The 27637-nt window shown below is 41.1% G+C and overlaps 1 protein-coding gene across 2 annotated transcripts in view; it reads left to right on the plus strand.

Annotated features, from left to right (window-relative positions):
• LOC115096038 (phosphatidylinositide phosphatase SAC2-like) overlaps positions 1 to 27637 on the plus strand; it is a 172341-nt gene that overhangs the window by 53708 nt on the left and 90996 nt on the right. For both annotated transcript variants that reach the window (XR_003857945.1, XM_029610525.1), the window contains exons 2-3: positions 13304 to 13384; positions 27242 to 27378. Coding sequence is in view for 1 of the 2 variants with exons in the window: in XM_029610525.1 (XP_029466385.1) it covers positions 13304 to 13384; positions 27242 to 27378 (218 nt within the window). In the remaining variant the exon portion in view is untranslated. The remainder of the gene's footprint in view (positions 1 to 13303; positions 13385 to 27241; positions 27379 to 27637) is intronic.

Consider the following 27637-nt stretch of genomic DNA (forward strand, 5'->3'; position numbering starts at 1 on the left):
AGTGGGTTCAGTTGGTGTCTGGAAAGGCTTTCAAGAATAGCCAGGTTTTAAGTCTTTTTCTGAAAGTGGGGAGGCAAGGTTCCTGTCTCAGTTCTGGTGGGATAGAATTCCACAAGGTAGGTCCTGCTGTAGAGAAAGCCCTGTCTCTGAGAGTCCTCTGGTTAAAGGTTTTTGCAGGAGGCGCCTGTAATGAGTCTCTGTAGGACTCTCTGATAGGTCTGATGGAGGTATGTTTTTTAAATGGGATTTGGAGGTTAAGCGGAGAGAGTTGATGGAATGCTTTGTAGATGGTAGTAATGGATTTATATAAGATTCTATAGTGCACTGGCAGCCAATGTAAGTCTTTGAGAATCGGAGATATGTGGTCTCTTCTTCTTGTGTTTGTCAAAATTCTGGCCGCCGTGTTCTGAACCATCTGAAGAGGTTTAGTATGAGAAGACGGGAGACCTAATAGAATAGAATTGCAATAATCTAACTTAGAGAAGATTATTGATTGCAAAACTGTTCTGTAATCGTGGAAATGGAAAAGTGGTTTGATTCTTTTTAAGACGTGTAATTTATAAAAGCAGTCCTTCGTGGTTTGATTAATAAAAGATTTTAGATTTAGCCGATTGTCGATAATGGCTCCTAGGTCTCTTACATGTGAAGTTTGAAAGCCGGTTGGAGGATTTGAGGTGAGGTTACTGTTTTCAGGGGAAATTATGAGGACTTCGGTTTTAGCGGAATTTAAGATTAGATTTAGGCTGGAGAGGAGGTTGTCAATATTTTGAAGACAGTTTTCCCAGATTTTGATAGTTTTTGTAAGGGATTCTTTGATAGGGATGACAATCTGGATGTCATCTGCGTATAGAAAGTATTTGAGGTTAAGATTATATGTAGGCAAAGCCTTTACAAGGAACAGTATGTAACATAAACATAGTAACAGAGTAATAACTAGGTAACTAGGGGAGGGAGGGGTGGGGATGATCGAGACAGAGGGGGGAGCAGGGGGAGGGTAAGATAGATACAAGAGGAAAAAATATGTACAGGGAATATGTACAGGGGATATGTACAGGGAATCAATGGGCAAGTGATATGTACATAGGTTTTATACGAGTATTGTATAAGCGCATAAACAACAGTGAAGGAGGTGAGAGGATGTGTACGGGTTCTACTAAGTGATAAATTATTATGTGCAGGATGTTACATGAGGGGTTTGTGTTTATTTCGAGAGGGAGGTGTAGGTACTGTGGTGGGGGTGTTGGTACAAGATGGAAGTTGGGTTAGGGCAGGGGTCAGGAACCTTTTTGGCTGAGAGAGCCATAAACGCCACATATTTTAAAATGTAATTCCATGAGAGCCATATAATATGTTTAAAACTAAATACAAGTAAATGTGTGCATTTTATGTAAGATCACACTTTTAAAGTACAATAAGTCTCTGAAAATATTACACCAGGCCTTAAGACACCAATACATCTCCTATTAGGAAAACGGACCAAGTCAGGCTGCTATAGAGTCCTACACAGAAACTACACGCCAGCAGAAAACCTCACCTGAATCACGTGCTGTCCCTCACCTAACATAGAATAAAGAGACCAAAACGCATAACAAGAAGCATGCAGAAAAAACTGAATTGGAAACTGCAACAAGCCAGAGTCTCTGTATGCAGTGTAACAAAGGAAAAAAGAAACATCACACATCCTTATAAAACAAATCAAGAAATATAAAATCAGCAGTAAAACTGTACTAACAAAAAGAACATATTTCGAAACAGCTGATGAGTGGAATATCCAATAATTAAAAACTCATATAAAACATTTCCAGATACCAACAAAATATTTCAAAATAGCAGACACAAAGATCCAGTAATGAAAAATAATAAGGATACAAAAATTTTTTTGCTCTGCATACCTGGGAACGTTTGATATCCAGGTGTCCTGAGATTGTTCTGAATTAGCAGGAGGTGGGGTGGTTTGCTTGGAACTTTCTCCTCTCTGTCACATACCAGCGGTCTCTCTCACACTGGCTCTCAATGACACACCTATACACACATGCTCTCAGTCACTCACATATACAAATGTTTTTTCTCTCTCACTTATATAGGCTCTTAATTACACATTTACACACATGCTGTCTATCTTTTCACGCTTACACACACACAGGCTTTCAATCACATAAATACATGCTGTCTTTTTCTCTCACACACAGACTCTCATTCACATGCTTACAAACATGTCCTCTCTTTCTCTCATTTACACACAGGCTCTCAATCACATACTCACATGCTCCCTCACCTAAATCAGCTCTCAATCACACAGACACACATGGTCTCTCTCTCTCATTTAAACACAGGCTCTCAATCACATACTCACATGCTCCATCACCTAAACCAGCTGTCAATCAGACACAGACACACATGATCTCTCTCTTACTTATACACACAGGCTCTTAATCATACATACACATGATCTCTCTCACACACAAAGGATCTCAATCATACACACATACTCTTTCAAACAAACAGGTTTTCAATTACAAACTTACACATACAGGGTCCCAATGGTAAACTTACATTCATGCTCTCTCTCTCACAGGCAGGATCTCAATCACAGACATACTCTCTTTCACATATACAGGCTCTCAATCATTCACATACATGCAATCTCTCACTCACACACACAGGATCTCAAACACACATGCTTGCTCGCTCATTCACTCTCTCTCTCCCCCCCCCGGGAACTCGCGGCAGCAGCAGCCACCTCCCAACGCTAACCTCCTTCATTTTCAGCCCTCGCGGAGGCGAAGGCGGAGTCCCATCGGCCGCGGTTGAAGATTTTCATTTTCCTCCGAGCCGCGCTGCAGTCTTCTTCCCGTCGGACACGCACCCGATGCTCTCCACTTCCTCTTCCGGGCCGCGGGAAGAAGAGAGCACCGGCGTGCTCTCTTCTTCCCGCGGCCCGGAAGAGGAAGTGGAGAGCATCGGGTGCCTGCGCGGGAAGACCCGCGCAGGCACCCGATGACTCCAGCGCTGGCACCCGGCTGACACCCGATGACTCCCGCGCAGGCACCCGGATGACTCCAGTCGGCGTGCTCTCTTCTCCTCCCCCCCGCGGCCCGGAAGAGGAAGTGGTGAGCATCGGGTGCCTGCGCGGAAGAAGAGACCACGCTAGTGTGGTCTCTTCTTCCCGCGCAGGCACCCGATGCTCTCCACTTCCCCTTCCGGGCCGCGGGGGGGGGGGGGGGGGGGGGAGAAGAGAGCCCCCCGGTGCCGCTGCCTCCAGCCGTCCTGCCGCGTTCCGCCCGGGCTGACAGCATTTTAAGCCCGGGCGGCGGAGGACCGGGGAGCAGCTGGGTCAGCGGGGAACCGCGAAGTATGGCGACACTTGTCTGCGAGCCAGATGCAGCCCTCAAAAGAGCCATATCTGGCTCGCGAGCCATGGGTTCCCGACCCCTGGGTTAGGGTGTTGGTGGGTGACGATGATGCTTGGGGGTATGCTTGGAGGAAGAGCCAGGTTTTGAGTTTCTTTTTGAAGGTGGGTGTGGAGGTTTCGGTGCGAAGGTCAAGAGGCATGGAGTTCCATAGGGATGGGCCTGCGAGGGCCCATCCCTATGGAACTCCATGCCTCCATCATACAAGAGACTAAATGCTCAGTAGAATCTATATGGATAGAAATCCCATGTGTGTTGGGTAAGAGTATAGTGATAGGAGTATACTACCGTCCACCTGGACAAAATGGTCAGACAGATGATGAAATGCTAAGAGAAATCAAGGAAGCAAACCAATTTGGCAGTGCAGTAAGGGAGACTTCAATTACCCCAATATTGACTGGGTAAATGTGACATCAGGACTAGCTAGAGACGTAAAGTTATGGATGTAATAAATGACTGCATCATGGAGCAATTGGTTCAGGAACCAACAAGAGAGGGAGCTATTTTAGATTTAATTCTTAGTGGAACGCAGGATTTGATGACAAAGGTAATGGTGGTGGGGCCACTTGGCAATAGTGATCATAACATGATCAAATTTAAACTAATAACTGTAAGGGGGACTAAGTAAATCTGCAGCTCTAACACTAAACTTTCAAAAGGGAAACTTTGATAAAATGAGGAAAATAGAAAAAAACTGAAAGGTGCAGCTGCAAAGGTTAAGCGTTCAACAGGCATGGACATTGTTTAAAAATACAATCCTAGAGGCGCAGTCCAGATGTTTTCCACGCATTAAGAAAGGTGGAAGGAAGGCAAAACAATTACCATCATGGTTAAAAGGTGAGGTGAAACAGGCTGAAGAGGTTAGGGCTGTTCAGCTTGGAGAAGAGATGGCTGAGGGGGGATATGATAGAGGTTTTTAAGATCATGAGAGGTCTTGAACAAGTAGATGTGAATTGGTTATTTACACTTTTGGATAATAGAAGGACTAGGGGCATTCCATGAAGTTAGCAAGTAGCACATTTAAGACTAATCGAAGAAGATTCTTTTTCACTCAATGCATAATAAAGCTCTGGAATTTGTTACCAGAGGATGTGGTTAGTGCAGTTAGTGTAGTTGGGTTCAAAAAAGGTTTGGATAAGTTCTTGGACGAGAAGTCCATTAATGGCTATTAATCAAGTTTACTTAGGGAATAGCCACTGCTATTAATTGCATCAGTAGCATGGGATCTTCTTAGTGTTTGGGTAATTGCCAGGTTCTTGTGGCCTGGTTTGGCCTCCATTGGAAGCAGGATGCTGGGCTTGATGGACCCTTGGTCTGACCCATCATGGCAATTTCGTTTGTTCTTATTATTTTCCCCCTCAGCTGTCTCTTCTCCAAGCTGAACAGCCCTAACCTCTTCAGCCTTTCCTCATAGAGGAGCTGTTCCATCCCCTTTATCATTTTGGTCGCCCTTCTCTGTACCTTCTACATCGCAACTATATCTTTTTTGAGATGCGGTGACCAGAATTGTTCACAGTATTCAAGGTGCGGTCTCACCATGGAGCGATACAGAGGCATTATGACATTTTCCGTTTTATTAACCAGTCCCTTCCTAATAATTCCTAACATTCTGTTTGCTTTTTTGACTGCCGCAGCACGATTTTAAAGTATTATCCACTATGATGCCTAGATCTTTTTCCTGGGTGGTAGCTCCTAATATGGAACCTAACATCGTGTAACTACAGCAAGGGTTATTTTTCCCTACATGCATCTCTTTTGTAGTTGTCCACATTAAATTTCATCTGCCATTTGGATTACTCCTGGGGGAATTCTGTGCAAAAAAAAAAAATTAAAAATTCTGCAAACAAGGATTTAAAATTTGGCAAAATTCTGCATACTTTATATTACACTGTGATGTGTTTTCTGTTTTAAGTATTTAATTTAAAATGCAATATAGAAAAGTTATTACTCAAAGATGCAGAGTTTTAAATATTTTGAGCCTTTTAGGCTCCAACTGCTTCGCTCTCCGCTCTCTCCCCCTCCATGCTCAAGTCCTTCCATTCTATTTCCAACCCCCAGCCCTCTATTCTCACAGTTTGACCACTTTCTCATTCAGGCTCTCACACGCAAGCTCTCACGCCTGTGAAAAGTGCGTGCTCTCACTTTCATAGAGGTTTTCTGTCTTACTGTTTCTCACTCACACACCCTTACATAAGCTCCTTTTCTCTCCTGCTCATACACACCCCCTCACATTGGCCTCCTCTTTCTCTCTCTCATACATACACAGTCTCTCACTCATGCTCACACACATACGCATCCTCAGAAGCACACTGCCTCTCTAACACAGGCTCACGAACTTTCTTACTTCTTATGCTAGGCCTTCTCTGCTGCTAGGCCTTCTGATCTTTGCCGCTCCTCTCATGGCCAGCAGCTACCCCAGGATTGATCTTTGCCATGAACGGGGTGGACTCTGCTCCTGGCCGGCTGCTACTCCAGGCCGGACTACACTTGCTCGTGGCCCACAGGGCCTTTTCTGAAATTATGCGCAAAAAAACTAAATTCTGTGCAGGGGGTGGAATTCTGGACTATTGGATGCACAATCTTCCAGTCTCTCAAGGGCTTCCTGCAATTGATCACAGTCCACATGTTATTTAACTACGCTGAATATTTTTTTATCATCTGCAAATTTGATTACCTCACTCGTCGTATCCTTTTCCAGATCATTTGTAAAAAGATTGAAAAGTACAGGTCCAAGTACAGATCCCTGAGGCATTCCACTGTTTACCTTTTTTCCACTGTGAAAACAGACCATTTAATCCTACTCTGTTTCCTGTCTAACCAGTTTGCAATCCACAAAAGGACATCGCCTCCTATCCTTTGACTTTTTAGTTTTCTTAGAAACCTCTCATGAGGGACTTTGTCAAATGCCTTCTCAAAATTCACATATACCACATCTATCAGTCACCTTTGTCCACATGTTTTTCACCCCTTCAAAAAAAAAAAAATGTAGGAGACATATAGACATATATCATAGTACAGCAATGCACAGAAATAACTAAATGGGCATCCAGACTGAAAGACATGAAAGATGACATTTCTCTCTGAAGACAAGGCAATCTTCCTCTTCTTGTTTCTTGAAGCTCAACAGGCAGAGCATTTCATAGTACCGTGGTCACAACTGATAATTCCCAATTTCAGCTTTAGGTTAAATGAAATTTCTTGAAAGTACTTACTGCTAACAGACTTCCGAGTAGATCTCAACAGATGCAAGGTAGTATAATATGCAAAACGACCCTCAAGGTAATTGGGGCCAGACCCTGGATAACCTTAAAGACCAAAGTTATTTATTTATTTATTTATTTAAAGGTTTCTTATATACCGAGGCACGTTTGCAAAACATCACCTCGGTTCACAATGTAACATAACTTAGCAACAAGCTTTACAATAATAACATTAACAGGTAGCGGTTAATAGGGCAGGGGATGATAATACGAGAAATATATACAAATGTACATGTTAGTTTTAACAATAAAGTTATATAAAGCAATCAGGATAATTAGCAGGGTGAAGTAATAGATGGAAGGGGAAGACGAGGAGAAGACCTATAGAGGTTGGGAGGAGGGGAGAGGAGATAGAAAGGGGCGAGGGTCAAATGGGTAGGGAGAGAAAAGAGAAAGGGCGAGGGTCAGGTGGGCGGTCGGTTGGGCGGTCATGTCAATTTAATTAAACCTTAAACTTAATTCTTAGCCTAACTAGGGGGCCATGCAGGTTCTGTAATGTAGGAGTAATATTTGCATACCTGGATTTCCCAGTCACCAGCTAGGCAGCTGCATTTTGAACAAGCTGGAGAACTCTCAGTAAATTGTTGGCAATCCCAGGTATATGGCATTACAGTAGGCTATGCTACTAAGCAATAAGGTTTGTAGCATCCTGTGAAAATCGACAGGCTGTGTGAAAATAAAAATGCCGTAGGTGCCACAAATGGTGCAACTTATGGAAAGAGGCTCTCCCCACTGCTTTTACATGGATCCTAAATGTAAGAATGGGTATCAGACAAGATTCCCATATTGTGTGTCTGCTTGAAATGGAAGAAATATATAATCAGGTGATTTAATTGTCAGCTTATCCAAATTACCTGTGTCTTCACAAGATTAAGTGGAAGCATGTTGCTCTTCGATGAGCAACTGACACCTGTGAGACCTTCAACTACTTCATATCATCAAAAATCAGTTTTCATTGTACCTGTGTACCTTGTCTGGTCATGCTGCTTATCTTTCTGTTGGAAAGAATGTACTGAAGAGCTCCTAACCATTGGTTCTGGAGAAAACTGGAATACTTTGTTGCTTGAAGTAGGGACTTGTGTGATTTTGAAACTCATGTACTACAATATCTTTGTTGGTCCAGTGAAAGATGCTTGAGTGAACAATATACAGTCCATGTGTGGGCATAGAAAAGACAAGTATGCAGTGGGTACTGAAATGTCTGATCAGCATCATTCTGAGATTGTGCAGACTGGAGCAGTACCCTATCTCAACCAGTCTCTCACCTTTTTTAGTTTTTCTATCTTGGGGCTTTTCCCCATTTTCATACCTTTATTCCCCTATGACCCAGCCATTGTGATGACACAGTTTCCTCTGTGCATCCTGAGCCTGGCCAATAGGTGTTGCTGTTTTGCCCAATGCTGTCAAAATAAACCAGCTCCCCACCACCTCATGCTTTATCCACATGCAGGTCAAAGTGTGAAGCAAGGATGAGCTGGCATCATTTAGACAGTAATAGATAAGACAGCTGGAGGTTTTTGCTTCTCGGCAGTTCAGAGTCTTTATGAAATGTCTTGCAGTGGTAGCAACACATCTACATTATCAAGTAATACAAATTTTCCTGAATCTGGATTCTTGGCTACTCTAAGTTCTTGGGAGGAAGTACTCCGTTCCCTGAACAAGACAATCCATCTTTTAAAATAGTTGGGCTTTCTAATCAATTTCAAGAAGAAGCTAGTCCCCACTCAGTGGTTCAAGTTCATTGGAGCATGGATAGACTCGTTATAAGAGAGAGCATTCTTGTCTTTGGAATGAGCGAACCTCATGAGATCACTTATCCACAAGTTACTCTCCTCTCCAAGGTCAACAACAGAGGGCTCCTGATGGTCCTAGGACATATGGTGAGAGATATTCATAGTCCCACTCACTAGCCTCCGTATCTGTTTTTTCTTCAGTGGGGTCTATGCTTGCAGTGGGATCAGCTAACGCAACCACTGTGAGTGTGGTACAGATCACAGGGGACATGAAGTAAGAGTTGCAGAAGTGGTTACAAATCTTAGTTCTCAAAGAAGGAGCCTCTCTTTGAGCACTCCCCCATGAAGTAGTACTGGTGATGTATGCCTCCACCAGAGGATGGGGAGCCCATACAAGATCCTTTTGAACCCTGGGCACGTGGTCTCTTGAGAAATGTTGGTGTCAGACCAACCTACTGGAGTTAAGAGCAATAAGACGTGTTCTGTTCAGCATTCATACATCTTTTTCAGGGAAGACACATACTGATTCAGACTGACAACTAGGTTGCCATTTTTATGTCAAGAGACAGGGTCATAGCCTCTCTACCAGGAAGTGCTGAAGATTTAGGATTGGGTAACTAAGAATCAAGCTGTCATCCAAGCTGAGACTATCTGCCAGAAATCTCCTACCTATTGGTAGATAGCCTCAGCAGAGTAGAATGAGTGATCTCTACAGCAATCTGTAGCAGACAGCTATTCGATTTGTGGGGTCTGCCATCACTGGATGTTTTGTTTGCCTCAAAACAAAACAGGAAACTAAATCAATTTTGCTCATTTCTACCCAGCAATCTCAGGCTTACTCAAGATACTTTCTGCTCGACTGGGAAACAAGCTTCATGTATGCTATTCCACCAATACTTTTGATCTCTAGAACAGTGCAGAAGCTTCCCCAGGATCGTGTTTGCCTGATCCTCATAACTCCAGAGGGGCCCAGGCAGATATGGCTTGCATGTCTAGTTCAACTCTCCAGCATTACTCCCATACATCTGGAGTAAGACCTTACATTGTTAACTGAAGATGAAGGGATGCATTTATCATCCCAACCTCCCAGCTTTTAACCTAACAGCTTGGATATTGAGTGCTCAATTGCAAATATCAGTTTACCCAGAAAAATAGTAGACAGTGTCTTCCAGAAAGCCATCAACTATAAGATTATGCTTTCAAATAGAATAGATAATAGAGAATCTATAAATAACTGTAAATAAATGGTGCCAACAGAATGCATTGGACCTCTTCTCTTGTGAACCTAAGCATTTGCTGAAGTATTCTGCTTTTCTGATTTAGGTCTCGCTACATCTTTAGTGCATATAAATCTTAGCATCATAGCAGCATATTATGTTCCGGTGGACAGTAAACAAATTTCTCCTCATCCACTAATATTTAGATTCATGAAGGGGCTATGGCATGTTAAACCTCTTATCCAGAAACTGCCGGTCCCATGGGACTTTAATGCTGTCCTTTCTGAACTCATGAAGCCTCTTTTTTGAACCACTGTAGTCAGCTTCATTTAAATTCTTGACATTGAAAGTACTGTTCTGGTAGTGGTTACATCAGCTGGAAGAGTCGACATAACTCCAAGCTCTCATTCAGCATCCACTGTACATACAATTCTTCCACAACAGAGTGGTCCTCTGTACTCAGTTTCCTCCAAATATTGTCTCTGCTTTTCATCAATCAATCAATCAATCCATTGTATTACTTTACCTTCTTTCAAAGACCTCATGTCCATGAAGGGGTTAAAACCCCCTTCAAAAGAGCCTCAGCCACATTGGAAATCTTCTCAGTTCGTGTCATACGACCCTAATAGACTAGGTATGCCAGTCGCCAAGCGTACTTTGTCTAACTGGATAGCTGAGTGCATTCAACACTGCTGCACATTAGCAAGATTGCATGTTACAAACTCTGTGAAAGCTCATCATGTGAGAACTATGGCTTCTTTTTTTGCTCATTTTTGAAAAGTGCCTCTCAAGGACATCTGCAAAGCTGCAACCTAGTCATCAGTTCACACCGGTTACAGACTCAATACATAAAGCTATAGAAATCTGGAAATCCGCTCTCTCTGTTATCAGCAACCTGCTATCCAACAACTTTCTTGTCCTCAACGCCGCTAAAACAGAACTCATCCTCATTTCACCCCCCAACATTTCTCCTCCTCTACCAATGAACAATGATCCCTCCACTAATATCACCTTCCCTCCTCACGTACGCAGCCATGGCGTCTCCCTTGACAGTCACCTTAACTGCAAAAAATTCATCAATAATACCCTGAAAGACTGCTTCTTCAAATTGCACACTCTAAAAAAAAAAAAAAAAAAACTCAAACCTCTGTTACATCTCAATGATTTTCATACCATATTACAAGCCCTCGTCCTATTGAAAATAGATTACTGCAACTCTATGCTGCTGGGCTTACCTAAAAGCACAATACAACCGCTGCAACTACTCCAAAATGCAGCTGCCCGGATTCTCACCAACACCCACAAAAATGATCACATAACCCCTGTACTCAAACATCTGCATTGGTTACCCGTAGCATCGAGAATTACCTTCAAAGCTCTCACTCTAATTCACAAATCCCTTTACAACCAGAGCATGCACTGGTTTAAAGAGCATTTCACCTTTCACAACAATAATAGACCCACTAGAAAACAATACCTGGCCACACTACATACCCCCTCACCCAAGCTGACTAAGCTTCGCGCCACAAATGAAAGGGCCCTCTCCCTAGCAGGCCCTTTCCTCTGGAACAAGCTACCAACCTCTCTCCGCCAGGAAACTTGCCCAAAAATATTCAGGCAAAACCTCAAGACTTGGTTCTTCAAGCACTCCTACACCTAACCGCCCGCACTTTCCATCACCACATTGTATATTTCTCTCCACAGCTACCTCAGTCTCTCACTGTCCTTGCGATCTTATCCCTATACATCACTTATATAGCATTATCTTTGTATCCTTCATGCAATCCTGTGTATATATGCTCTCTCAACGTTTACGAATTTAGTGCTCCACTAAGTTTATTTAAGTTTTCCCTGTAAAGCCTATTGATAATTTTTGTTCCTCCTTAGTTATGTTTTACCTGTAAAGCTTGTTCCTCTTTTAATCATGCGTTACCTGTAAAGCCTGTTGCTATTTTTGTTCCATATAAACCGATGAGATGTTCCCAACGTTCGTCGGTATATAAAAGCCGTTAAATAAATAAAATAAATAACACCTTATGTTCTATTACTGTCTCCAAAACCTCTGAAGGATTGAGTAAATTCAGAAAGGTAATTTTGCTTAACCTGTTCTCACAGTAATCTACCCTCCATGGTTGAAGCTGGATTGCTTACTCAGTAAATGCTGTACTGCAACCCTTAGCTTGGGACTCCTTGTAATGGCTAATTAAGTTTGTTTATTAATAGAAAAAGCAAGCTTGCTTACCGTAAACTGTTTTCCCACAGATAGCAGGATGAATTAGCCATGGAATACCCACCCACCTCCATGAAGTCGACTATATAGCTTGATTTAGTTCTCATATAGACTGAGGAAGCTCATGGGGTAACATCTGCATTGGACCTTATGCACATGCTCAGTAGAGCTCAAAGTTTACCAACTAGGAGAGACTAGTTCATTTGGTGCCTCCATATGATATCACCTACCCCACATGTAATGACTAATTCATTCTGCTATTTACAGAAAACACTGTTTATGGTAAGCAAACTTGCTTTTTGCTGTTCAGGCACTGACTTGCATCAAGGCTTTTTGATACTCTCTGCCTTTTCTTGTGTAAGGTGTATGAGCAGTAAGACATCCTGCCACAAACTATATTTTCTGGTACTAAACAAAACAATATAAGATTTTATCCTGCAACATCCGTTGGATGAGTTAGTTCACAGATTGATCCCACGTTGTGGGCTGGATTAGATGCTGGTTGAGTGATACACAAATTAAGGTGGTGGGAAATAGAATTCACTCTGAGGAAAGAAGGGGATAGTGGAGTGTTCTGGGGCTGATTCTGTTCAATATCTTTGAGTGATATTGCAGAGGGATTAAAAGGAAAGGTTTGCTTTTTGCAGATGACTAAGGTTAGCAAAAGAGTGAATGCCACTGAGGGAGAAGATGAGTATGTCTAGAGCTCCTTCAGATATAGCCTTCAGCTACACAGTGGCAAGCATCCATACTTGAAAATGAACCCAATCATAGGCCAGGGCCTACTGGAAAAGTACCAGTGCTGCTAACTATAAGCCCTATGAAATAGTCACAGTATCTACCTATATATTTGTAATACAGTTAATGCTTGGGTGTGGCATGTCTATTGGGGACTTGCTATTGCGGCTCTGCCTGTAAGGGGTGCTGTTTGCTTCTTATGTGGTCTTCGCAAAGCCACAGGGGTGAAGGCAGTTCGAGAGAAGCCCATGGCCACTAGACCTGGAGGTGGGAAGAAGGTGACAGCGGGGATTGTGTGGCCGGATTAGATGGCTGCATTACATGCTGCCCAGAGGGGAGAGGAGACAGCTGTGGGAATAGAATGGGCCTGCATGGCACAGAGATGATGGGGTCAGAGTGGGAAGGATGGTAGAAACATACTCTGGTGATCTTCACTAGATGTCGGGTAATTATATATGGACAGAGGTGTGAGAAGATTAAACTCTCAGTAAATTCTGAAATGTTTCCAGCTTTGGGTTTTAGTTTTTCCTTGTCTACAAAATGCTGATAAGCTGTCTCATGGGCTCCTCCAAATGAGTATGCATTACAAATTCAATTAGCAGACCTGTAAAACAATTGCTTGACCTTAATGATTACTTTTGTAGTACTCAAGTATTGTTTTTCTCTTCAGAATTTTCAATGTTTAGGCATTCAATTTTTGTGTTTGTTTCTGCAGCTACTGATCTTCTTCTAGCTTGGAATCCCATTTGCTTGGGCCTTGTGGAAGGAATTATTGGAAAGGTTCAGCTTCATTCAGGTATGATTTTTTTTATTATTATTAAGTATATACCACTTACTATGCATTGAACAGAATATCCAGTATTTATTCAGTGAAGCCACAATCATACTGTCTTTACATAAGGTAACCAAAGGGGGAAGGAAGGCAAAACGATTACCGGCATGGTTAAAAGGGGAGGTGAAAAGATATTTTTAGCCAAAAGATCTTCATTCAAAAATTGGAAGAAGGATCCAACAGAAGAAAATAGGATAATGCATAAACGTTGGCAAGTTAAATGTAAGACATTGAAAAGACAGGCTAAGAGAGAATTTGAAAAGAAGTTGGCCATAGAGGCAAAATCTCACAATAAAAACTTTTAAAAATATATCCAAAGCAGAAAGCCTTTGAGGGAGTCAGTTGGACCGTTAGATGATTGAGGGGTTAAAGGGGCAATTAGAGAAGATAATTTAATCTTTCTGTGATGGCCTTATTTCTTTGCTTTGGTGTTTACTGAAGAAGATGTTGGGGAGATACCCGTACCGGAGAAGGTTTTCATGGGTAATGATTCAGATGGACTGAATCAAATCACGGTGAACCTAGAAGATGTGTAAGGCCGGATTGACAAACTGAAGAGCAGTAAATCATCTGGACCGGATGGTATACACCCCAGAGTTCTGAAGGAACTAAAAAATGAAATTTCAGACCTATTAGTAAAAATTTGTAACTTATCATTAAAATCATCCATTGTACCTGAAGACTGGAGGATAGCAAATGTAACCCCAATATTTAAAAAGGGCTCCAGGGGCGATCCAGGAAACTACAGACCGGTTAGCCTGACTTCAGTGCCAGGAAAAATAGTGGAAAGTGTTCTAAACATCAAAATCACAGAACATATAGAAAGACATGGTTTAATGGAACAAAGTCAGCATGGCTTTACCCAGGGCAAGTCTTGCCTCACAAATCTGCTTCTCTTTTTTGAAGGAGTTAATAAACATGTGGATAAAGGTGAACCGGTAGATATAGTATACTTGGATTTTCAGAAGGCGTTTGATAAAGTTCCTCACGAGAGGCTTCTAGGAAAAGTAAATAGTCATGTGATAGGTGGCAATGTCCTTTTGTGGATTACAGACTGGCTGAAAGACAGGAAATGGAGAGTAGGATTAAATGGACAATTTTCTCAGTGGAAGGGAGTGGGCAGTGGAGTGCCTCAGGGATCTGTATTGGAACCTGTACTTTCAATATATTTATAAATGATCTGGAAAGAAATACGAGTGAGGTAATCAAATTTGCAGAGGATACAAAATTATTCAGAGTAGTTAAATCACAAGCAGGTTGTGATAAATTGCAGGAAGACCTTGTGAGACTGGAAAATTGGGCATCAAAATGGCAGATGAAATTTAATGTGGATAAGTGCAAGGTGATGCATATAGGGAAAAATAACCCATGCTATAGTTATACAATGTTGGGTTCCATATTAGGTGCTACAACCCAAGAAAGAGATCTAGGCGTCATAGTGGATAACACATTGAAATCGTCGGCTCAGTGTGCTGCAGCAGTCAAAAAAGCAAACAGAATGTTGGGAATTATTAGGAAGGGAATGGTTAATATAATGGAAAATGTCATAATGCCTCTGTATCGCTCCATGGTGAGACCTCACCTTGAATACTGTGTACAATTCTGGTCGCCGCATCTCAAAAATATATAGTTGCGATGGAGAAGGTACAGAGAAGGGCAACCAAAATAAGGGGAATGGAACATCTCCTCTATGAGGAAAGACTTAAAGAGGTTAGGTCTTTTCAGCTCTGAGAGGAGATGGCTGAGGGGGGATATGATAGAGGTGTTTAAAATCATGAGAGGTCTAGAACTGGTAAACGTGAATCACTTATTTACTCTTTCAGACAATAGAAAGACTAGGGGGCACTCCATGAAGTTAGCATAGGGCATATTTAAAACTAATCAGAGAAAGTTCTTTTTTATTCAACGCACAATAAAGCTCTGGAATTTGTTGCCAGAGGATGTGGTTAGTGCAGTTAGTGTAGCTGGGTTTAAAAAAGGATTGGATAAGTTCTTGGAGGAGAAGTCCATTAATGGCTATTAATCAAGTTTACTTAGGGAATAGCCACTGCTATTAATTGCATCAGTAGCATGGGATCGTCTTAGTGTTTGGGTAATTGCCAGGTTCTTATGGCCTGGTTTGGCCTCTGTTGGAAACAGGATGCTGGGCTTGATGGACCCTTGGTCTGACCCAGTATGGCAATTTCTTATGTCTTATATAGTGAAATGGAGCCATGAAGGATTTCTCATCCATCATTGCTTCTATCATTATTTGTATAGCACTACCAGAGGTACATAGTGCTGTATAGAGACACACAAGGTACAGTTCCTGCTTTTTGGAGTTTACAATGTAGTCAAGACACTCAAACAAAATTAAAAAAAAAAAAGGCTTTGAATTAATAGGGAGGTCATGATTGGCAACAAACTAAACTGGGTGCATTATAGATGGAAATAATTGAAGGGGCAACTTTTAATTAAACCCTTTTTTAAACACAGCAACCTGTAGATAGAAGTTTAACTTGGGTATGCCATACTTTCTGTCCGGTATGCCCGATCTACCCCACCCTCCTTTTGAAATCCTCAAGACTGCAGCCATGCTACTCTATGCATACTGGATTCTTTATTCAGTGGATGAAAAAATTGCCACAACAGCTTTATTTGACCATACTAAAATGCAACAATATTCTTTACATAACATACTTTAATACTTCCACCTCCACTGGCAAGGATATTTAATAGCAAGGGTAAATGATATAATGTACAGATATGCTTTATAAGACAGTTTTACTGCTTAAGATAACCTGTGTTAGCCAGAGTATTGCTCACTGAAGCATATGACATTATACATGTGGCACGTGCCAATCAAACACAAAGTATGAATGGCACTAGAAGAAGGGCTGTCGATAAGCAGGCATGAAATAAAATAAAAAATAAAATAAAAAGTTAAATAAATAAATTAGCCATAAATTGTTACCTGATGGCACTGACACAGACCCAGTGAAGATGTTACTGAGCATGTGTGGGAGTCCATCCTGAGCCCCTCAGTCTGTCTTTGTGTAGTAGCTTGGATGTGTTCACAGTCTATCTCTGCAGTTTTTCTGGTTCTTTTACTGGCTTAGTTTTTCTGCCTTGTTGCATCATTTTTCTTTTCCAAGCTACTGCTTCGGCAGCCCCTCAACAGAATTTTCAATTTTCAAAAAACGTATGTGTGAAATAGGGCCAAGAAGACTAGTTAGTGGGCATTAGATGTCAATCATAGATTCTCATTCAGTTTGCTATTGTGGTCTGAGGCCGGATGATAACTCTTAACTGGTACAGTTGAACATAAGGATAAAAGAATTGCCATACTGGGTCAGACCAAGGTTCCATGAAGCCCAGTATTCTGTCTCCAGCACTGGCCAATCAATGCCACAAGTACCTGGCAAGATCCCAAACAATAAATAGATTCCATAATGCTAACACTTGGCAATAGGTAATGGCTTTCTCCAAGTCCATCTGGTCAATAACATTTTATGGACTTCTCCTCCAGGAACTTAGCCAAACCTTTTTTAAACCCAGCTACATTAACTGCCTTAACCATGTCCACTAGCAATAAATTCCAGAGCTTAATGGTATGTTGTGTGAAAAATAATTTTCTCCTATTTGTTTTAAATGTGCTACTTGCTAACTTCAAGGAGTGTCCCCTAGTGTTTGTATTTTTTGAAAGAGTAAATAACCAATTCACATTTACTTGTTCTAATTCACTCATGATTTTATAGATCTCTACCATTTACTTCAGTCAGCCGTCTCTTCTCCAATCTAAACAGTCCTGACTTCTTTAGCCTTTCAGCATAGGGGAGCTATTCCATCCCCTTTATCATTTTGGATGCCCTTCTCTCTACCTTTTCCAATGCAACTATACCTTTTTTTTTTTTTTGGTTAATATTTATTTGACCAATTTTGACATACAGTTCTTTAAATCATACACATCACATTCATACAGAAGAAGTATACACCAACTTAAAATGCTAGAGCATACAAAATGATACTGTGCTATAAAGCCTTAGCAAAGCAATTGCACCTCATAAACATCAAGGTCATCCAAAAGTATGAAACTTAAACAGGTGATATGAGCCTGTAAAATTCCTTATAAAGAGCCCAAATTTGGATATACTAAAAAATGTTCTCCCTTTAAACCATACCGCAGTCTTTCAAGATCAGCAATTTCCTGCACTTGAGTATGCCAGTAATCTAGATTGGGATTGATTTCCAGAAAATGGCAATAGTAAGCCATACTGTAAGAAGAAGGTGACCCACCAGCATGCTGTACATAACTGGAATCATGGAACCCTCCCATCGACACAATAATTCCAACATCCGCACAACATGCATAGATATGCCCAAAATATCCGCAGTTTCCTGCGTTGCTTGAGACCAAAACTGCCGGACACCCTGACAGTGCCACCTTATGTGCATATAAGTACCAATCTCACCACACCCCCTCCAACAAAGAATACTGGTATGTGGGGAAAGTATGGCATATAAAAAATGGGAGTACGGTAAGATCTGTGCAACAAGTGAACTGTAAGTGTAACGCGTCTAGCACAAATAAGAATGTTGAGCAGATATCCATATATTTTTTCCAGTCTCTGGAATTTAATGTAGCATCCAAATCCCCATTCCAAGTTTCTATTAAGAATTGTGGCATAGATTTCCCAAATTTACTTGCTAGGATGTCCCCAGTATCTCCTCCAAACCATTCAAGGGCCTGGAAGGTCTAGTTGAGTCAAGATGACTCTCAATTGAGCCCCACAACTGACGTAAGTCATAATAATCATGAGAAAGCATTTGAAAAAGTGTGAAACCCATCGACCCTCAAGAGTAGGAAAAGAAAACAAAGACCTTTATTCTTCCAGTACTTAAAAATGAAGGAAAAGAGACAATTGGAGAGGGTAGTGTTCTCGCAGATAGGAGAAATCAGAGACAGTCTTCTCCATCTCCAAATAGACAGCGTAATTGCTAAAATAGGGTATGCCCTGCAACTTTGAGGGGTGCTTGGGAATGGAAAGCACTGCCAGATTAGCCACTACTTCCTGCTCTTTCTCCAAAGCTAAGCAAGCAGTATCAATGGTACAAAGCCATACCTTTGGGCATACTAATTTGGCAGCCCAGTAATGTAACCGTCAGTAAAAAGTCAGGAAAGAGGTCCAGACAACTGATCCGTAAAGAGAAACTTTTATTGCCAGCAAGATGCAGCTAAGACAAAGGCTTAGTACAAACTGCATGCCACTCCCCGTGGGGAGTGAACTTTTATACATTCTTTCAAGTAGGTGTAGCTTATAATCAGACCATTGCACACATCATTTAATAGACATGATATGTTAGACATTTTATAGCAGCAATCATATTAATACAATACAAAATATTATTACAAAATGGTAGTGCGTTTCACTGAATGTCAGTACGTAAGTGCGTAGTGCATGCCATTGCGTATCAAATGTTAGTACATTCAATATGACTGTGCGTTTCAATGCTGGCGTTGTTAATTAGAAATTCTCAGTTTTCTCATTCAACGATTGTTCATAGGATTGAGCTCCTACATTAATATAAGTGCAAGTTGGGCAATGCCATGCCTCCATGTCTTTTGCTTAACCTCCACTGTCCCAACTTTATCCTAGCTTGTTTGTGCTGCCAAATATATTTTCCCATCAAGCTATTCAGTTCCACAAATACATGAGCTGGTAGTGGAATAAGTAAAGAAACTTGACTCCACCCACCCAAGAAATGGGCAGGTAGACCCAAGAGAGCAATTCTTGCTTGATCTTGCCAATCAGTGGGCTAAAGTTCTTGTTAAAAAGATTCCCAAAGTTTCTAGAAATGAAAATCCCAAATATTTAAAACCATCCTTCACTATGTGAAAATTGGAGAGACAAGCAGGAAGAGTAAGCTTGGCGTCATTAGTGTAAATTTTAGATTTATCAAAATTTATTTTCTCTGTGGAGATCTTTCACGAGACGGACAAGAGTTCTAAAAGAGCAAGACCAGATATCTGTGCATTCGTTAAGTAAACTAGGATATTATCTGCATAAAGAGATAGATGGTGTTCTCGTCCACCAAGCTTGATACCGCAAATAAGGTGCTGTCAAAATAGTGCTGCAAATGGCTAAAGTGCTACATCAAAAAGAAGGGCATCTCTGCTGGGTACCCCATGCTATAGGAAAAAAGGAGAAAGGAAGCCATTAATGAGTAAGAACGCCCTGGGACATTCATACATGGTTTTGATCCATCAAATCTATCAGGCAGGCCTACCTGTTTCAAAATGGCAAAAAGAAAGGCCACATCAACCTATCAAAAGCTGCCTTGGCATCAGATACAACTGTAATCCTTTTTTGAGATGTGGCAACCAGAATTCACACAGTTTTCTACATGCGGTCTCAACATGGAGCGATTCAGAGGTATTATGACATTCTCCGTTTTATTTTCCATGTCTTTCCTAATAATTGCTAACATACTGCTTGCTTTTTTTGACTGCCACAGCACACTGTGCTGAGGATTTCAAAGTATTATCCAGGGTAACTCCCAGATCCTTTTCCTGAGTGGTAACTCCTAATGTGGAACTTAACATTGTGTAACTACATGTGGTTTACTTTTCCTTATATGCATCGCTTTGTACTTGTCCACATTAAATTTCATCTGTCATCTGTGCAGTCTTCCAGTCTCACAAGGTCTTCCTGCAATTTCTCACAGTCTGCTTGCGATTTAACAACTCAAAATAATTTTGTCTCCTCTGTAAATTTGATCACCTTGCTCATCATTTCTCCGAGGACAAGCAGGATGGTAGTCCTCACAGATGGGTAACATCATGGGATGGAGCCCGGCAAGGCAACATCCCGCTGTCTTTGGAGAATACCTGTTACAGGTAAGCAACTCTGTTTTCTCTTTCCAGATCATTTATAAAGATATTCAAAGGCATTGGTCACAGTACAGATCCCTGAGACACTGCACTGCTTACCTTTCTCCACTGAGAAAACTGACCATTTAGCTTTGCTCTTTTTCCTATCCTTTAACTAGTTTGCAATCCCCTGTGGATAGGCAGGTTATACATTTTTGAATACATAAATAACCAAGAAATTGCCTCCTGTCCCATGACTTTTTAATTCTCAGGAGTCTCTCATGGCGCATTTTGTCAAACACCTTCTGAAAATCCAAATAGACCATATCCACCGGCTCACCTTTATCCACATGTTTGTTTATTTAAGCATTTTATATACAGTCATTCCTAATAAAGATCAGAACGGTTCACAAGAGACATTCATAGATCATGGTTATTCGATGGTTTGTGGAGATGTATGCCTGTACATTCTTGGGTCAGTTCAATACATTCATAAGTCAGGTCAATGCTTGAAAGAGGAATTGTACATGACATGGTGAGGTAGAGACTGCATAAATAATCATTCTTCACTTTATCTGAGTGGGAATTATTTGATAATGTTTTTGTTTAGTTCATTAAGTTAATTTAGAGACTTCTTTCTTCTAATTGAGTTATGTTAGGTTGTATGGGTCTTTGAAGAGCCATGCTTTTAGCTCCTTTTTAAATTTCTTTTTCTCTGGGGTCAGTCGTAGCTTTCCAGGTAGGAAGTTTCACAGATTTGGTCCAGCAATGGAAAAGGCAAGATCTCTTACCTGTGTCAGGTGTGTGCTTTGTATGTAGGGACAGACAGTAAACCCTTATTTTGGGATCTTAATGAACGTTGGGGATTGTAAGGTTTTAATGATATGCCACTCATATCAGTGTTTGAGTGAATGATGTTAAATATTAAAGTTAATACTTTAAATTGGATTTGGAAGTGAACTGGTAACTTGTGTAATGAGATTAGTGCTGGAGAAATGTGATTGAATTTTTTGGCTCCTAATAAAAGTCTTGCAGATGCATTTTGCAATATTTGTAATGGTTTTAAGAGGTATTTGGGAAGACCTAGAAATAGGGAGTTGCAGTAGTCTAAGTTTGAAAAAATTAAGGTTTGTAATACAGTCCAGAAGTCTATGAAGGTTAGTAAAGGCTTCAGATGCTGTGGAATCCTTAACTTAAGCCAGATGTGATTTGCTTATTGATATTTCTTCATCATGAGGTTCTTGTCAGGTTGTATGCCTAGATCCCGTACTTGGTCAGAGGGTGTAATTTTAAAATCACTGAGGTCAAGAGCTGGTGGTTTAATGATCGGAGGAGTTTTTTCTTAACCAGATAATTTCAGTTTTTTTAGGGTTTAGTGTTAGTTTTAGATGTTTTAGCTCCTGCTGAATTGCTTTTGTATGGGTTAACAGAGTTGATTCAGTGTATTCAAGAATTTGGAGAATGAAATGTAGAACTGTTTGCATAGAGGGAGCATATAAATGTTGAAAAGAGTTGCCGATAGAGCCGAACCTTGGGGAATGCCGGTATCAGACTGGAAGGTGTCAGATATGGAATGACCCAGGGTTACTTGAAAATGTAGCAGGTTGGTGAGGCAAAATTTTCTTTGGAGTAAATCCATGCTGACTGCATCCCATTAAACCATATCTTTCTACATGTTCTATGATTTTGTTCTGTAGAACAATTTCCATGATTTTTTCCAGCACCGAAGACAGACTCAATAGTCTGTAGTCTCCCAGATCACTCTTGGAGCCCTTATATTGGCCACCTTCCAATCTTCGGGTACAATGAACGATTTTAAAGATAGGATACAAATTAGTAGTTCTGAAATTTCATTTCTATTTCTTTCAGAATTCTGCAGTGTGTACCATCTGGTCTGGTCAATTTGCTACTCTGGTTTGTCAATCTACCCTATTACATCTTCCAGGTTCATTGTGATGTCTCAGTTCTTCTGAATCATCACCACTAAATACTGTTTCTGGTATGGGTTTCTCCTCAACATCTTCAGTAAACACCAAAGCAAAGAATTCATATAGTCTTTCCACGATGGCTTTATCTCTCTAAGTGCCTCTTTAACTCCTCTATCATCTAACAGTCCAAGGACTCCCTCACTGCCAGCTTCTTTTCAAATTCTCTCTTAGCTGGCCTTATCAATATTTAACATCCAACTTGCTAATTAATGTTCATGCTTTTTCTATTTTCTTGAGGTGGATTCTTTTTCTGATTTAAAAAAAAAAATTTTCTTTTCAGCTAAAATAACCTCTTATCTCGCCCTTTAACCATGCTGTCAGTCATTTTGCCTGCCTTCCACCTTTAATTCATTGAATGTATCTGGTCTGGGCTTTCAAGATGGTATTTTTAAACAATATCTGTCTGATGTAAGCTCTTAATCTTTGTAGCTGCATCTTTCATTTTTTTCTAATTTTCTTCAATTTATCAGTCTCGTTTTTGAAAATGTAATGCTAGAGCTGTGGATTTACTTAGTCTTCCCTACAGTCATTAAGTCAAATCTGACTGTATTATAAACACTGTTACTGAGCGGCCCTTCTGCCGTTACCTCTCGCACCAAATCCTGTTTTCCACTAAGAATTAGATCTAAAATGGCTCCCCCTTGTGTTGGTTCCCTGACCACCTGCTCCATGAAACAGCCATTTATTTCATCTAGAAATTTTACCTGATATATTTACCCAGTTGATTTTGGGGTAATTGAAATCTCCCATGTTGCCAAATTTCCTAGCTTCCCTAATTTGTTAGCATTTCATCATCCGTCTGTTCATTTTGGCTAGTTGGATGGTAGTATACTCCCAGCACTATACTCTTCCTCATCACACAGGGAATTTCCACCTCTACTGTGCATTTAGTCTCCTGCAGGATCTTAATTCTGGTAGACTCTATGCCATCCCTAACATGAAGCACCACCCCCCACCAAGTTGATCCTTCCTATCATTGCAACATACGGTAGTTTGTACCCTGGTAGAGCACTGTCCCATTGGTTATTCTCCTTTCACCAGGTCTCTGAGATTCCAATTAAGTTTACTTCTTCATTCAGTGCTATACATTCTAACTCTACTATCTTACTTTTTAGGATTCAGGGATTAGTATACAGACACTTTATTTATATTCTGCCTTTCGACACTTCAAAGCAGATTACATTCAGAAACCGTAGGTACCAGAGAGCTTACACTCTAATTCTACCTGAGACAATTTAGAGTAAAGTGACTTGCCGAAGGTCACAAGGAGTGACAGTAGCTTTTGAGCCCTGGTTTCTCTGGGTTGCAGCCCACTGCTCTAACCATTAGGCTACTCCTCTCATTCAGGCCCATGCTGCTTATACTAGCTGTAGCATAGGACTGAATGGAATGCATCCTAGGATACTAAGGGAGATGCAGGAATTTCTGGCAGGTCCGCTGAAGGATCTGTTCCATAGATCTTTGGAGACAGGAATGGCCCTGTGGGACTAGAAAAGGGTGGATGTTCCACTTCATAGAAGTGGTAAGAGAAAAGGCTGTATAGTATACGCCAGTTAGTCTGATCTCGAGGGTGGGGAAAATTTAATAGAGACTTTGCCGAAGGAAAGAACAGAGAAGTAATTATAATCCAGGAGTTTTAGGGTTTGAAGCAGCAGGGATTTACCAGAGCGATTGTGTCAAATGAATCTGAAATTTTTTATTCTGTGTGGGTAGTCAGAGAATTAGATCAAGGGTATGTGCTCGATGTGATTTATTTGAATTTCAGCAAAGCTTTTGATATTGTCCCACAAAGGAGGCTCATTAATAAATTGAACAGCTTGGGAGTGGGTCCCAAGGTGTTGGACTGGATTAGTGATAGATGACAGTGGGTAGAAGTAAATGGAATTCACTCAGAGGAAAGAGAGGCAATTAATAGAGTACATCAGGAATCTGGCTTGGAGCCAGCTCCATTCAACATCTTTTTGAGAAATATTGCTGAGTGTTAGAAGGAAAAATTTGCCTTTTTTGCAGCTGATACAAAGATCTGTAACAGAGTAGACATCCCTGAGAGAGTGGACAGAATGAGAAGTGATCTAAAAAAGCGAGGAATGTTCAAATAGTTGGCAGTTAAAAAACCAGTGCAAAAAAAGTGTTACCTTTGCGGTGCAGAAGTCTGAGGAAGGCTATATAATGGTTGTAGAGGTTTAGGCATGTGTGTGTGTGTGTGTAAGCAGCTGATGACACTGCCCGAGAGAGAGATTGAGCTGATAGTGTCTTATGATCCTAAGATAATGACTCGGTGTAGTAAGGCAGTAGCTACTGTCATGGGGATGCTGGAATGCATAGAGAGAGGCAGAAAAAAGGTGATAATGCCTCTGCGCAGGTTGTTTCTGTGTTTAGTTCTGGAGGCTGTTTCTCAGAAAGGATAAAGACAGACTACAGGCGCTCCAGACAGAAGCAACCAAACTGGTGTGATATCTGCACCAAAAGTCATATGAAATAAAACCAAAACGCCTAAATATGTTTTTCCGGCGATAAGCAGGGCATTTAGCCATGCATAGTGGGTGACGTCATGGAAAGGGTGAGGGATGTCTGGAATGCTGTCTTGGAAGAGGTGGTGGAGCCAAAAAGAATGATATATAAAACTCAAAAACTCATGGGATAAGCAGGGAGGATCCCTAGTGGCAAGAGGATGGTAACAAGGCACCGGGGTAACCTGCACAGAGCAGCAGTGCTTATGTCTGTGCTTCCAAGAAAGGCCTTAGGTTAAAATGTGCATACAGTGGGTTAAAACCCTAAATGACTCCAAGAAAAGCTTTGAGCTAGATCATAAATGTACCAGGTTTTGGGTATGCTTAGGACAGATATTGGAAGGATTGAAAGGTCAGATAGGAAACATTGGGGCATGAGAAGTTGGTATTGGGTTGCATTTGAGAATTTATATGCAAATCTACCAAAAATGAATCTCAACTGGGCAGACTGGATGGACCATTTTATCTTTGTCTATCGTCAGTAACTATGAGCAGAGAAAACATGAATTTTTGAAACGTAATAGCTCCGTTTCTAAGATTTCTTTTCCTTCTGTAAAGCTGATATGAATCATAAGTGAATGGAGCAGTAAAACATAATAGATGCAAGCCCAGCGCTTTTCCATAATTTTATCATTACAAGGAATATGTATGGCAGATTTAGTTTTTACAAAGACGTTCCTGCAGCCTGCGGTATCTGTTATCAGAATATGCAAGAAATGCTTTAATGTAATCGCCTGAAGAGTGAGGAGCTATATTGGATACCTAAGCCTTCAAAAACTTCCAGTATTGGTTAAATACATTGAGGTCAACATTCAAAAACCATTTAGACTTATAACGCATAAGCTTTCCATCTAAATGGCAAATGTGGCATTAATCCACCACTTATCCAGCTAAATTATAGCCGGATAAAAAAAGGCATTTCAAGGGCGTTCCTTGGAGGAGTTATCTGGCTAATGTAGCTGAATATCACATGTATCCGGCCTAGTTAGCCGGATAACTTGCTACTTATCCAGATATCTTTAAAAAAATAAATAAATAAAATAGAGGGCCCTGTGGCCAGACTTCCTCCCACTTCCATCAACAGATAGCAAAGAGGCCATAGCGGCCTTGCAACCCCCACTCCACATCACATCCTATAGGTATCAAATGAACATGTCTCAATCATGCTCATGTTAGTTTCCATCAGTTCTGATAGCTTATTCGATGCATCTATTGCCTACTACATGAAGAAGCATTTCTTCTGAATTTCCCTCCCTCCAGTTTGTATCATGACTCCTGTCCTACTTTATTATTCCTTCTCTGAACTGCTTTCATTCTCTCTCTGTCTTTAGGAAGGTGCGGTCTCCAGAAGGGGGTCACACTACTGACCTGTACAGAGGCCACGTCGCCACCTCTTTCTGCTGTGATAATACCTTTATTTATGAAATTTAGCATATTTTTAACCTTCCCTGTTACTGTGTGCCTTGAGGTCATGTGATTTGGTTGCCCCTGGGAATCTTTCCTGTGTAGCAGCTGCCAGTTCTTGTCCTTTTAATTGATAAGTAGCTAATGGATTTTTGCATCCCAGATTCATAATTTTGCTCTTTTTTTTTTTTTTGGGAGGAATGAAACACAGCTTTGAAATCTTGACCTCATTTTCTAATTTTTTTCAAGACTCTTTTCATTTTTTCCATTCTATTAGCATGTCTATTCTTACAGATGTTTGTAAGGATTTCCAATCCTTCTGCAATTTTATTAATAAAGATATTGAAAATATCTAGCTCTAGCACCAAGTCCTCACATGCCCCACTGGCCACGTTACCTTGATCAGAATGACCACCACTGACCACCAGTTATTTCTGCTGTTCATCCAGTTCCTCCCCCAACAGCCTTCTCTTCTCATCCTATTCTGTCCAGCCTGGTTACCAGCGTTCACTGTACCTCCTTGATCACCCTGTTTGTTACCTCATTAATAGAACTTGATCAATTTGGCGTGGATGGGCAGACTTGACAGTTTTTCTACCACCGTATTACTAAGTTTCTCTGACAGGATGTTCCCTTTGTGAAACCAATGTTGTTTAAGGCCTTCTGTCTTACAGCAGGATCGGACTAAGCTCTCCAGTCCGTGTTCTGGATATGTATTTTTAGGGTCTCTCTTGCTGGTTAACCGGGTTTACATTGTTTTGGCTGTATAGAATCTGTTGCATTGAAGCTGGACTTTAATTTATATTTCTGCTCGCATCGGTTTCATCACTGGGAGCTACACAGTACCAGAAAGGAGCACCTGTTCTGGGGGCGGCGCCAGCTTTGTGCAGTGGGAAGGAGGGAGGGGGAGGTGGGGAACAAGTTGGTGGTAGAGGCTGAAAGGTAATGATTGAGGGGTGCTTCATTCCAAGGAGGACACGTTTTTTCCCACTGTGTGTGACTGGATACATTCCTGTTGTGATATCGAGAGGAAATTCTGCTCATGTCTACCATTTTTCTCTATCCTTAGATCTTCCATGGTGGCTTCTTCTAATTCGTCAAAAAGCATTGATTGGCAAGCTTCCTGGAGACCATGAAATATGTAAGATCACCAAGATAGCAGTGATCCCGCTGTCTGAGGCAGAGCCTCAAGATCTCGAGCTGGAGGTACGGTAAAGTTCTGACATCTCAAGCAAAATAATTCTTAAGGCATTATAGAAACAGAAGCATGATGGCAGAAACAGATCATGTGGCCTATCTGATCTGCCCATCCAGACCTAACTGCTCAATTCTGCAATCCTTACCACTCCCTCACATCCCATATGCTTGTCCCTTGCTTTCTTGGATTCAGCTACTGTTCTTGACTCCATCACCGCCACTGGGAAGCTGTTCCATGCATCCGGTACATTCTGTAAAGAAATGTTTC

This window comes from Rhinatrema bivittatum, chromosome 7 (assembly GCF_901001135.1).
Source record: "Rhinatrema bivittatum chromosome 7, aRhiBiv1.1, whole genome shotgun sequence".
NCBI classification, from domain to species: domain Eukaryota; kingdom Metazoa; phylum Chordata; class Amphibia; order Gymnophiona; family Rhinatrematidae; genus Rhinatrema; species Rhinatrema bivittatum.